General features: G+C 28.7%; 1 protein-coding gene across 1 annotated transcript in view; it reads right to left on the minus strand.

Moving 5' to 3' along the window:
- LOC136990715 (serine/threonine-protein kinase 11-interacting protein) overlaps positions 1 to 11775 on the minus strand; it is a 58322-nt gene that overhangs the window by 15697 nt on the left and 30850 nt on the right. Inside the window, exons 11-15 of the mRNA XM_067289131.1 lie at positions 10324 to 10483; positions 8405 to 8565; positions 5397 to 5486; positions 3353 to 3424; positions 973 to 1075 (exon numbers count right to left, since the gene is read on the minus strand). Coding sequence (XP_067145232.1) covers positions 973 to 1075; positions 3353 to 3424; positions 5397 to 5486; positions 8405 to 8565; positions 10324 to 10483 — 586 coding nt within the window. The remainder of the gene's footprint in view (positions 1 to 972; positions 1076 to 3352; positions 3425 to 5396; positions 5487 to 8404; positions 8566 to 10323; positions 10484 to 11775) is intronic.

Below are 11775 nucleotides of genomic sequence, written 5' to 3' on the forward strand. Positions count from 1 at the left end.
TATTATAATTTGTTTTTATTATGCCAATCTCAGTTGTAAAGCTTTGCACATTCTCTAATCTGTAGTAAATCATATTTTATTTTCATAAGAATAGTTTGTCGTGTGGGTAGCAATGTTTCCACAGCAACAGTGAAGCTCCTGAAAGCAATCACTAAACAAAATACATCCATTTGTTTTAATAATATCAACATATAATAGTGCATTTGATTACTGACACAAATAAAAGCAATTCATCATACTGAATGTCAGAATCCCAAACCTTCTAGTGTCTAAAAACTGCTTATGCTAAAAGATTTTTGGGGCATTCATTTCATTGTCAGTAATTTAAACTAGCATTTATTTTACATTGTAAAGAATAATAACAAATTAATCATATCATATTAATCATAACTTATAGATGTTATGATGTACATCATAAGAAAAATTACCGATATTGCAAATAAATATTTCCAGTATATAAAATTTATTATGATTTACAAATGTTATTGCTATTTGTAAAAAATGCAGTATATTATAATCTTAAAATTATGTAAATATACTATTATTAATTAATTAATGCTTCTAGTCCTTTAAATATTATTTTATTATATTAGTCTACTGTGACTGCGATCTATTAATAAGACTTAAATCAGTATAGGAAGTCTTATTAATAGATTATAGTCACAGTACACTAATATTAATAAAATATGAAAAAATATATATTATATTTATTAATATACAGTATTATGAGTGTATATATGTAATGTATTATTAGTTAATATTATTGTATTTTGTTAAGTTATTTTACAGAATATTTTTGCCATTGTATGACATATGAACTACATTTTAAAAGGAGAAAAATAATTGCTTTTTATTTATTTTTTTATATGCATATATACAATACTATAGATACAGAAACATTATTGTTGTATAAAAATTATATTGATAATGTTAAAATAACTACAAATAATTTACAGTAGTACAAAAACATACCTTTTGAAGAATCATAACTAGAAGGTAAATTGTCAAACAATTCGTTTCTAACAATCTGTCGAGAAGCTCGGTTCCTAGAGAAACGTGCTTCACATTTCAGACACTAGATAAAAATAAGTTTTCATTAAACATTGTCTATCTTACAAAATCACAAAATTGAAAACAGTATTTACATATTATGGTAGACTCTCGATAGGTTAAAATACCTTACTATATGGTTTAAGTATAGTTTAAAGGCACTTTGAGTGTATAAAATCAGCCTTTTGTTCATTTTCCATAAATCATCTGAATATAATCAATGTGCTGCTTATTGTAAAAAAAGTTTTATCATTACTCGTGTTATTCGAGCAATTAATCTTTATAACTGCGTTAATGGAATTTGATGTGATGTTTTGTAACATACTGTCTAAGTCAAACCGACAAGAGCATTGCCCGAAATGAATCTTTGACATAATATTGACAATAAAACACTTCCAAAGCAGCAAATGAGCCTCATCCTCATCTCATTAGTTCACATTTGCCAACTCATGAATAGTGAATATGACTTATTTTCAACATTATTCAGAACACAAAAATTATTTGATGAACAGTTTTATTTTAATACATATTTTTTTTGGCTCTTTTCACCTGGTAAGAACTAAGATGCTTACTGGCAAACAAAACAGAATAATTCTGAGGGAAATTTCATCACAAAATACTCCAACCAGGAGATGATATTAAGCTATCCTAGTGCACAGTTTGGAAAGTGGTAAAGGAGATTAAACATCTGGAGTATAACCAAAGTTTACAAACGATAAAATGGTATAAAAAGTACCTTGGGCAAAAGAGCATACGTCGTGGAGAAAAGAATGAAAATCTGTAGTATTTGGTGATAAAAAGAAATTTAATTTAGATGGTCCCAACAGTTTACGGTACTATTGGCACGATCTCTGAAAGGAACCTGAAATATTTTCTAAATGCCTGCAAAATGGTAGAACAGTTACGGTACAGGCTGGTATTGACTACGGTCACAGGAGCAATATTGCATTTGTACACAACAGAATAAACAAGTATGCTATGCCAGTATGACTACCAAAACATGGCGATAAAGCATTAACTTCACTTTGGAGAGAAAACAGGTATCTATTTCAGAAACTGCAACAAGATATGTTAATCCACACACTGCCAGATCTATTTGGGAGTTCTTTTTGGAAAATTGCAACTCGAATGAAAATATTTGGAGACATTAGCAAAGAAAAATACACACTGGTGGAGGCAGTATGTTTCAATTGAAGACTCAAAATGGGTAATTATTGAAAATTGTTGAAATTAGCAAATTCTTCCTCATAAACCTAGTCAAAATGATACCCAAAACAGTGTTCGTGGTCATAAATAGAAATGAAAGTTTGACTAGATGTTAATTTTAAAAAGCATTATTCAAAATCCTATTCTAAATTAAAATGTCACTTAATTTTTAGTTTTTTCTTGTTTCGTTTATTTTTCAAGAAGCAAAACCAACAACGTTCAGAACAATCACTGCATTATATTGATCATACCTTACAAGTATTAAAATAATGAATTATGGATCATAGAAATTTCACATTTTCTAGTAAAGTATAAACTACAAATTGTTTCTAAATTTTTCTGTCACACCTTATGTTCACAGTTACCGATACTAGTTTATACTTTTATATTTAGCAGTAAACATGTATCAGTATCATCAGATATTAATGATTAAATACGAAGTACTGATATTTATCATTGTTTTCTGATATTACGGATCTGTCGATTAAAAATTTTTAACAGCATGTTTTTAATTTAAATTTATAAAATTTATTAGAAAACAAATAAATATGCAATTATTATGTAGCTAAATTGTCATAACAAAATTCAGTATCAATGTCCATAGTGAAAGATATGTTTTATATGTGATTAAATTAATTTGCATAAATATAAAACAATAAATAATATAATATTTCAATTAGGAGATTAAGAAATTTGTATATGAAGTTTCAAATATTTAAATTAGAGTTATTCAGACATCAACACTGGACTTTATTAAGCTCATCATGAACAATTTAATGAAATTTAGTTTTTTTGTTATTTGTATGTACATTTTATGCACACAAAAATTTTGATTCAATTGTAGTTTAGAGAGACATTGAAATATCTCTAATTGTTCTAAATTGTATCTAAGTCAAATATTATATACTCTTTTTAATATTAGGTAACAAATTCAATCCAATGTAACATGGCGCAAACAATATATACATATATTGCATAATGTGCATTCATATTAACTTTAATAAAAATTATAATAAAATGTAACAAATTTATTACAGTGAAAAAATTACTTAGTCTTCAAATTAATGCTTATAAAAACACAATAAATAAAATTTACCATTAGAGCATTCTCCTCTATATTTTTCAAATTACATTCGTCAACATGACGTTTCAATATTTTAAAGAGTTCCTGAAACAACATGATTAGTGTTAGTTTAAATAAGAGAATAAAATAGAGCAAACACATCTTACACTACATCATACAATTATGTGGAGGTTTTCCCATTATCATAGATTACATCAGGCCCTAGCAAATAACCTATGAAAATCTCTACAGAAGAAATTTTTGGACAAACCTCATTTTAAAGGTTAATCTTGCATGGATCCTACAGAAAGCAACAACACTCATATTGCATAAATATAGTTTATTTTTCATTGCATTTTTTCACATAGGCAAGTTAAATATCAATATGTGAAAGAATTTGTCCAACTCCTGGAAGTATGTGTGTTCCAGGTAGATCTCACTTTTTCTCTAATAAATCTCAAGCAGGTCCTCCAAATCCTCAAGAAGACACAATTATAATACAACAAATACAAGTAAAACAGTCTTGGAAGATTACAGTTAAAAGTGTCCAACATACGAATATTTGAGATTAATGGTTAAAGAACCCTCAATGAAACTCACATCCAACTTATTAAAGTTAGATAAGAATCAGATGAAAACAATAGCTGGTTTTTTAAATAGACATCATCATCATCTACAAAAACATCTTTACAAAATAGGCATACATAAAGAACCACTTTGAGGAAATGTCGTACGACAGAAGAAACTGCCTACCATGTTCTTTTTGAATGTATGACATTGCTTTGCATAAGATATTCAATCTTGGGATTGCATCTAATCACAATCCCAAAACTTAACCTGTAAAAAGCCTCTTAAACATTGTCAAGGAAAGTGGTATTTTAAACAGGGATTACAGACATATTGGGAGTGCAATATACCACAGGTATAAGCACTGAAGGGTATAAAAAGAACTCCAATCCCAACAAAACAGAACAATATTAAAATGATGATCCAGGACCAAAAAGCTCCACAGGAAGTTTGCGTTTCTTTTGATTTTTTGAAGCAATGAAAACCTTAAGTATACTAAAACAGTTGAATAATATCTACAATCTACGCTAAAGAAACAAAAACTATTTGATTTATTTGTTGAAAAGAACATTTTATAATAAAGAGATCTATTTACAAGTTTGAGCATTCAAAGTTGTAATTTGGTGATAAAAACACACATTTAATAATTCAAACATACCAAAGGGTCCTATATACAACATTTATGGTAAAGATCTGTTTGAGAGTAATTACTGATGCTTTAAAAGTATGATGCTATTAAGAAGGCTTCTACATCAAAGTAGTTTTTGATTATAATTGCATAATTTAATTTCATTCTGTATTCTGTTATTCCTATTCTTTATGTTTAATTTGTAACATAAAATACACTATTTGTTTTCTTTATATTAAAGAATATAAAATATAAAGTACAACAATAATAATTATATTATCATTATACTAGTTAAAAAACTGAATCCTTTGAAGAAAAACATTATCCAAAAAGTAATGTTCATATATATTCTGTATTCTATTTTCAAGTTTTAAAATTTACACCAAATTAAATGAAATTTGAATTGTAATCTTTACGTTACAATTCAACAAAATAATGTTTTCCTTAAAAAGCTCAGTCTTTTTTATGTTTCCATCTCCCTAAATAAGTTTATATTGACATGTTTCATTTTATTTAACATTGAAAGTTGGTAACATCGAAAAACTTTTTTATTCTTTCCACCCTAAGGACACTAAGAAGGCTTTTTAATCAAGCGCATCATGGATTTGGTTGAGTCCACAATAAGGCGGCCATGTGGCGAGGGACAGAACTCGACATATCCAGGATAAACCATCCCCAAAAAATTCCCAGGGCTTTTCAACCCGTCCATTTATATTCATATTTTACCCTGGTAGGCTTACACCTTAACTGCTTGGCTATTTGACAGTCTGTAATGTCAAGAATTATTCATGCAAATTCTGTGTTAGATATACTAATTGTCATTTATTCTTTAAAATTAATTTATTAAATTTTAAAAAAGAGTTTACTTTGAATACAACTTACATCAGCAATTTCTTCATTTTCGGCATGATATATCCTCTCCCTTCTACTCTTCCTCAACATGTTAAATTTAAGACATAGAGTTTGCTCACCCTAAAAATTCATTAAATTTATATTATTAAAATTTCAATTTTAATTAACACTTTTAAATCAATTAATGATACATTAATATTGAAAATATACTATTTCATCAATAATTTTTATTTTATATAATTTAAAATATTTTACTTCATCTAAATTTTTCTCAAGCAATTTCTATAAAGTAAAGTAATATTATAGTTTTGGGAATATGGACTAAAATGCTAGCAAGAAATACAAATACAGTTTTGTGCCGCCATTTACTCGCCCCCAAAATTGGAAATATGTGTTTAAGTCACGTTTCCGAGTTTTAATTTCAGTACTAAAACTATACTAATTAGCAATAAATTCAAGTTTGGTGCTAAAATTATCATTATGTGATATCTCAAACAATAAAAATTACAATAATAACAAGAATGGTTTATATACACATACTCTTGAATAGCAGCAAAAAGATATAAAACCGGAAAAACTAATGTTTTTGGTCATTTTTAATAATCACCATCAGGCTGATGTTTCAAAAATCAAACGTTTACAAATGGACATAGAACATAAATAATCAAATGTCAAACATATTTAAATAAAAGAAGTAAATTTTACAATTTGTGTAGACCTCAAAGATTTCCAAGCATCCAATATTATGTTTAGATCCTTAACAAACCTAGACACAGATGCTTGGAAATCCTTGTTTGAGGTTTACACAATGTAATGCAACTCATATTTTTGTTATTGTTTTTATTGTTATTTTCTTGTCTTTTTTGCATCCGTCACAGTGATGTAACAGATATTAAATATAAAAAATAAATTTTACAATGTCTGGTGTTTGATTATTTACATTCTATGCCCATTAGTATTTGTAAATGTTTATTTTTAATGAACATCATGATGATGTTCCAAAAACTAATCAAAAAATGTTACTTTTTCCAGTTAAATAAACCTTTTTTCTGCTATCAAAGTTGTGTATCAGTGATGATGTTAATATTGTTTGCAATGCAAAATGATACATTTAGTAATTCACAAATACTAGAGTTCTCTACATAATATTTATGGTGAAAAACTGTTTAAGAATATCCATTAGCACTTTTTTCATGGTGTTCTTTAGGATGATGCTACATCAAGGTTTCACTGCTTATTATTAACTGTGTATTTTTATGTGTGACATCCAACATCTGCACATTTTGGGTGAGCTAGACACACAAAAAAGTTAATCATGTTACGAAGATCATGACGACTTCTGACCCAAATTAGCAAATTACAAAGGTTTAGGTTAGAAATGCTGACATCCAAATTTTACTGCTAGAGAGACTGCTATCAATCTCATTTCAGTAATGCAGGGTCACTTTGTCATACCAATATCTAACTTCTGTAGCTTAGTTCTACTCATTCAAAAGTTATTTGGATGACTTAGGACTTTACTATGCATCTTATATATTCATAGGGTCACAGTAAAGGGCTAAGTCCCATATACTGTATATATAGGGTGGGGCAGAAAGGACAGACGTTTTTTAAAAAAATCACAACATCTGTAATTGTTACTACAAAAGATAATTGTTGGTAGACATGAGTTTGTATTGAAATAGCATTTTACAGAATCAAGTGTGGTAAACATCTCCCATGTGGTGACGGTTATCAGTGATGCATTTCTGGAGGCGATTTTGGCAACTTCCACACAAATAGCTTCCTTCAGTTCTTTCAAAGAATGAGCTTACGCTCATATACACGTGCCTTGAGATGTCCCCACAAGAAATAATCACACGTGGATAGGTCGGATAAACGAGGAGACCAACGAATGTCTCTGAACCCGAAAATGAGACGATCAGAGAAGAGACAACAAATAACGTCAATTGATGCTCTAGCTGTGTGGCCATTACCCCATCCTGTTTAAACCACATACGTCTGATGATAATATGTTTCCATAGTATGCAAAGATGAGAAAACGTATTCCCATCAGATGTGTACGACCGAGCAATCCCCTTTATGTACAACTGTTTCCTCACTCATATGCAAACACACGGTGATCTATTGTCCACAGCTCCATGCCTTCAACTGAAAAGACATTGCTAAGATCTCACTACTTTCATGCTACCTGCCACACATCTGTCACTCCACCTGGTGGTGAGTTCTTGCCATTTCAAAAACATCCATCCTTTCTGACCCACCCTGCAGAGGTAAAAAGTGAGCATATAACAGGATTTGTTATATATTCTTTTAACTTTAAAGTATCCAAATAATTTATTTCATACTTAATAAATATTTAAAATTTTAATTAATAATAATAACACAATAATCTACTGCCAAACTATATCAACTTTTTATTACTGTTATAAATGAATAATACATATCAATTGTGAAAAACATTACTATTGTTTGTTTAATTTCATTTGTAGTATGTTTTATTTACATATGCTGACAATATTAAATATTTCATAAAAGTTTTCTTGTCTTTTCTCTGTTTTGTTTTTTGTAATCATGTATATATACTGTTGTATATTCTTCTGTATACATTGCACAGAAGAATATACAACAGTACATACCATACACCATAGTAGAAAGTATATGGCATTTCATAAAAATACTGTATACTTTCCACTTACAAGCACATTTTTAAAATACCTCATAACGTTATTTTTTTAAAAATAATAAATGTAAAAAATTTCTTTTAAATAATTAAATCAACACTTTCATTTTTTTCTTTTTAGTAAATGTCAAAAGAAAAACTTGAAAAACTCTGTCTTGCGTCAAGTTTACAATTGCATCACTGCATAAATGTCACATTTGACTATTTTATCTGCTACATTGTCTAATTTACCACTTTTTTACTTTCATCTACAAGTAATGGATTTAAAATTTGAAGTAATATATCCATTACTGTAATAATAAAATAATTTTGCATTATAATGGAAAAACATCAGAAATAAATGAAATAAACTTACAGTTTTCTTGACAGATTCTAAAACTCTCAAATCCAAAGAATCTAAGATACTGGATGTTAATATGTCTCTCTCCATCAGATTATGTCTTCCGACACTAACGAATACGGGCACCTTCTTTTCTTCTATTTCTTTCTCTAGCAGAAAGATATCCGATTCTATACCTAAATAAATGACAATTTAATTAGTTCAAATATTCTAATATTTAATGTTTTCTTTAGTGTAAGAAAAGCTCCATTTGATGTACTTCTTTTACCATTCTGATGATCTTTTTGACTGTTATTACACTTTGTATCATGCATCGAGTAGATTTGCAAATTAATTAATTTTCTGCTACCAAAAAGTTACGACGTAACTTTAAATCTGGTATCGTTGGTATCAAATTTTAAATCTGATTACTTTTTAATGCCATACCACACCTAATCAATTAATAAAATCAAAATGGCTTGATAACAAGAGAACAATTATTCCTGCAACCATGCCATTTTGATTTAATTAATTCATTAACGATGTAAATGAATAGAATTTATTTTATTTTTTTACCAAATTTTTAACCAAAAATTCCCTATGACCTTGATGTGCATTGATAATTATTTAAACTGTTATTTGATATTTGTTGTAGTTCACAAATTTTAAAATTTGTCTTTATTTTCAACAACAATCAATGCAAAAATCTGGCAAGACAGACTTTTGTTATTATCAAAGAATATTCAAGAATGTTCAAGAATGTCATATGTGATTCTGCTTTATGACACTCGTTTCACTTTCCATCCGCATGCAATGATATAAAAAATGTTTAACTTGTTATTAAGAATTTCTTAACATTAATTTCCATAAGTTAGCCAAACTGAAATTTATAATCAGTAATTGAAAATTGATTGATTAGTATAATCTTAAGAACTGTAATTGATAACTGAGATTTTATGTGATAAACAAATTCGCATCTGTTCAATTTTGCAGTAATGGATCAACATGTGAAAATATAAGCTATCTGACACTAAAATCTGAAAAATAAAAAACTAAAAAATATTTTAATTGTAGACATGAGAATTTTGTTGAAATATATAGCTCTGAATAATGATATATATTTCAGCACTTGTTAATGTAAGTCAGAATTCTCTTTTGCCATTGCCATCCTTTAATTATTTGCTAATTTAAATTAACTAGATTAGCAATCATCCATCCGACTCAATTTAACATCTTAAATAGATGATCAGACAATCGAGCAACAAAAGCATCGGTCTGCCGATCTACGACGGCGGTTCTTAAACTTTTAAAACCGCAGCCCCGAAGACGATGGTTATTTCTCGCAGCCCTTGTATACGATATACCCTGCAACCCCTGTTACGTGTAATAATAATATCAAATTACACCCAAAACAATTTTATTTAATGAAAACGTCGGTTTTGTTCCCGGCTCCCAAAATCGTGGCTTCCAGATCCACAGGATGACCTCAAAATTGCTAATCTAAAGGACCAAGATTCTATATCTCTATGGGATCTAATTCAAATCCTATAGGTAAAGTTTTGATAGATAATGGTTCAATTTCTGAGAAGTTTCACAAAAACATTAATTAGATAATTTGATTTCAAAAGTTAATCAATTGTCTTATGATTAACGTTTGAAATGCTAACTGTTTTATAACACTAAGAAACTGTCTTTTTATAGCATTTGACAACTTATATACTTATTTTGTATCTGCAATACATAAACTGTAATAAATTACTACTAAATTACTAAATCACACTTTATTATATGGATATTTATTAAGCTAGTTAAACATCTGAAATATTCGAATAAATAAAATTAAATCTATTGCACTTTTTAATAATGCTTTCTCTATTTAAACACTATTGTATTTTTAAAATATTTATAGCATATTAAATTGTTTTATTCTATCAATAAATCTGAATTAACTGTACCTTCATCATCATCTGTTTTATCAGATGTGTAGATATCCTTCCTTTCGTTCTCATTGGAAACTTTTTCAGAGTCACTCTGAATTTCTTCATCTTGTGTAACTTCCGACAGAATAACTTCTATGTCATCATTTGTGGTGTTCTCGGAAATTTTCTGCTCTTCCTTGAAAAAATTTTAATTGCATAAATATGTAATAATAGTTTACTAAAAGTAAAGATTTGAGTGATAACTTTATCTAAATAATTATTATATTTTATATTTTATTATTCTAAATTTTTAAGCTCTGCAAATTTTTATTTTCACAATACTTTCGTCTATGACTATGCTGTTATGTATTGCAAAAAAGGAAGAACTCTTGCAGTTCCCAGTACTGTATTTTGTATGCTCATCAATTAATTAAATTTTCTCTACTCTTGCATTTACCTTTTAAATTTCAACATACATTCTTGACATTGATAGCTGCAGACATCTCAAACAACATATGCAAAAGGTATAACTTTTGGTATCTATCGATAAAAGTTTCATCTCATATCAGTAGATGTTCCACAGAACAAACAGGAGATATGCATCGGGAATTTGCGATATTGGAAAGTCTGCGACGAAGGAGTACCGAAGGGTCGACGTAAATGACTAATGTGGTTTAATTTGAATTTGTTGCCATTAGCATAATTACTACAGGGATGCCACTTTAATGTGTATAAATTGGTAATGCTTTGATTGTTCCTCTGACTGCTGTCTAACATTACCTACATTTCAAAATCAGATGATGATTGAATTCTAAAGCCCATTTACTCTAAATTGAAAAGCCTTAAACATCTCTAAAGGCTTCCTCCCTTCATCGAATAATATCAAGACTGCACACTACATTTTTCAAAGTTCTCTCTTACAAGGAGAGGGCATAACGTTGGAGTCACCAATTTTGATCAAACTCGGGGAGGTTATAGTGCATCCCAAATGACTGACATAAACCAAGCAGTAAGGCACAACACTCAAAATTAAATGAGAAAATTAAAGTTGAAAATTGCACAATCACTTAAAACCTTTAGAATTTCTATTATTTGCAGAGTGGCTGGTGACTTGGCAGGGACGTGCCAGTTTCATAGTCACAAGGTAGGTGTTTTGAATCCTGTTACTATCAATGTAATTTTTTTTAAATAAAACTAATTTTTATTCTATTCTTAGTAATTTTTAATTTATTATATTGTCAGAGAGAAAACTACAAATGTACAAAAACAGAGTAATGAAACCACAAAATCCACCCATTTCAAGTAACAATTCAATGTGAAAGCCAATTAAGAAATGTTATACAACACAATATTTAATTAGAAACAAAACATTTTCTGTATATTCATGTACAATACATACATACAATGGCAACTAAGTCATTGTTTAACCTAAATGTGTCTATAATTGCGTCTTTGTTTGCTAAAAAATAAAAAGATGGCTTTGACATG

This window comes from Centruroides vittatus, unplaced genomic scaffold, assembly GCF_030686945.1.
Source record: "Centruroides vittatus isolate TY-2023 unplaced genomic scaffold, ASM3068694v2 contig_134, whole genome shotgun sequence".
NCBI classification, from domain to species: domain Eukaryota; kingdom Metazoa; phylum Arthropoda; class Arachnida; order Scorpiones; family Buthidae; genus Centruroides; species Centruroides vittatus.